Source organism: Diaphorina citri, unplaced genomic scaffold (assembly GCF_000475195.1).
Source record: "Diaphorina citri unplaced genomic scaffold, Diaci psyllid genome assembly version 1.1 scaffold2901, whole genome shotgun sequence".
NCBI classification, from domain to species: Eukaryota; Metazoa; Arthropoda; class Insecta; order Hemiptera; family Psyllidae; genus Diaphorina; species Diaphorina citri.
Window position 1 is genome coordinate 10,006 of NW_007380314.1, and position 1,516 is coordinate 11,521.

Genomic DNA, 1,516 nt, shown 5'->3' on the forward strand with positions numbered 1-1,516 from the left:
ATGTGAAGCTGATAAATGAAGGTAAAATTTGAAAGGTTACTACTGAAATTGGCGTAAAGGGTTCAATTTCAAAAATAGGAACTATGACTGTGCTAATAATAAAATAATTAGTGATAATGTAAACAATAAGAATGGCAAATATAAGTCTTACGGATTTCCTTGGTATGTTTGTACTTAGTCTTTCAACATTGAAGCTACATTGCTATTGTACATTGGCCAGGTCTGACTCTTCTCTTATCTGAACTCTAGTTTGTGAATTCTGATCTTTTCTGGTGTAGATATTTCCATCTCTGGTCCAAATGTATTTCCAATTGACAAGTCTTGCTTTCTCCTTTGTTTTACGCAGCAGTTGTTTGTTCTTGGGCGTCAGGTGTTCTGAGATGAAGATGGGTTGATCTCTTAGGGAGCGATTCACATCCTGAGCCATTATCTTGCCATTGTTGTTCTTTCTGTATCTAGCACAGGCATCAAGAATTATATTTTTTGTCCAGCGGGAGCAGAACTGTACAACAATGTTCTTAGGAGCATTCTTGTTGAACTTTGGAACTCTGTGAACAGCTTGTATATCCTTGTCCGAGATTTCCACTCCGACTTTTCCAGCAATTGCTTTCACTATCTCCACAGGGTTCTCGTTTGTTGTGGCCGGGAAGTTTGCTATCTCCAAGTTGTTGATCCTTGACCGTTGCTCCAACGTATCGATTCTTTTTGTGAGGGCTATAACCTCTTTATCCCTGCTTTCCGCTTCCTCTCTAAGCTTTCTATTCTCCGCCAATGCTTTCTCCAATTTCTTCTCCACGTTAGTCAACTTCTCCATGGCTTTCTTCATTACTCCCATGATATCTTCATTCGAGTACTTTTTGTAGCTGCAAGGCTCTTTTCCGACTTGGGAGTCTCCATCAGATTTCTTCCTATCATCACTCATTGTAACTTAGATATTGAAAAGTTAAAAATACCTATACCAGGTCTACACCAAATCACTAGGAATTGATACACGTTATTATTGAGGAAAAAATGGAAATAATCTTATGAGGAAAAAAATGAATTATTTTATCACACGACAAAATTAATTTTAAATCACTAGATGTTTATTCAACCAAATCTAAAACACAACTGAGTTAGAGTTGGTGTAAACACCCTGTTGATTATTATTTGAAGATTTGACACATGGAGATTTGACACCTGACTTTGTCCCTGACCTTGACACGTGCTGTTCATTAGGTGACGCTTCCCGAGACACTTTGTCTACCGATTCTATACTAATTAAAGAGGCGGCCGGAGTATTAGGGGATCTGGTGTTTGTTAATGAGGTGTCTGTAATTGATTTATTAGATTTACGTGTCAGTGTATTATTTGAAGACTTAGGTGTCTGTGTATTAAAAGATTTATTTTCCTTTTTTGAGTTAACTTTAGCTAAAGACTTCGTAACACTAGGGGGTTTACTGTTTGTGATAGAGGTAGGTTTGTTAATATTGGGAGTTTTAGTTTTAGCTTTCACAATAGATTCATTAGCACTTTT

The 1,516-nt window shown here is 37.1% G+C and overlaps 1 protein-coding gene across 1 annotated transcript; it reads right to left on the bottom strand.

Annotated features, from left to right (window-relative positions):
* Positions 1-202: 202 nt before the first annotated feature.
* Positions 203-922, bottom strand: LOC108253744. Its single transcript, XM_017448293.1, has one exon. The coding sequence runs from the start codon at positions 920-922 to the stop codon at positions 203-205; it is 720 nt and encodes a 239-aa protein (XP_017303782.1).
* Positions 923-1,516: the final 594 nt, after the last annotated feature.

Excerpts from the sequence above, each read along its gene's own strand:
- LOC108253744 (XM_017448293.1), bottom strand. The coding sequence starts at position 922 with ATGAGTGATGATAGGAAGAAATCTGATGGAGACTCCCAAGTCGGAAAA.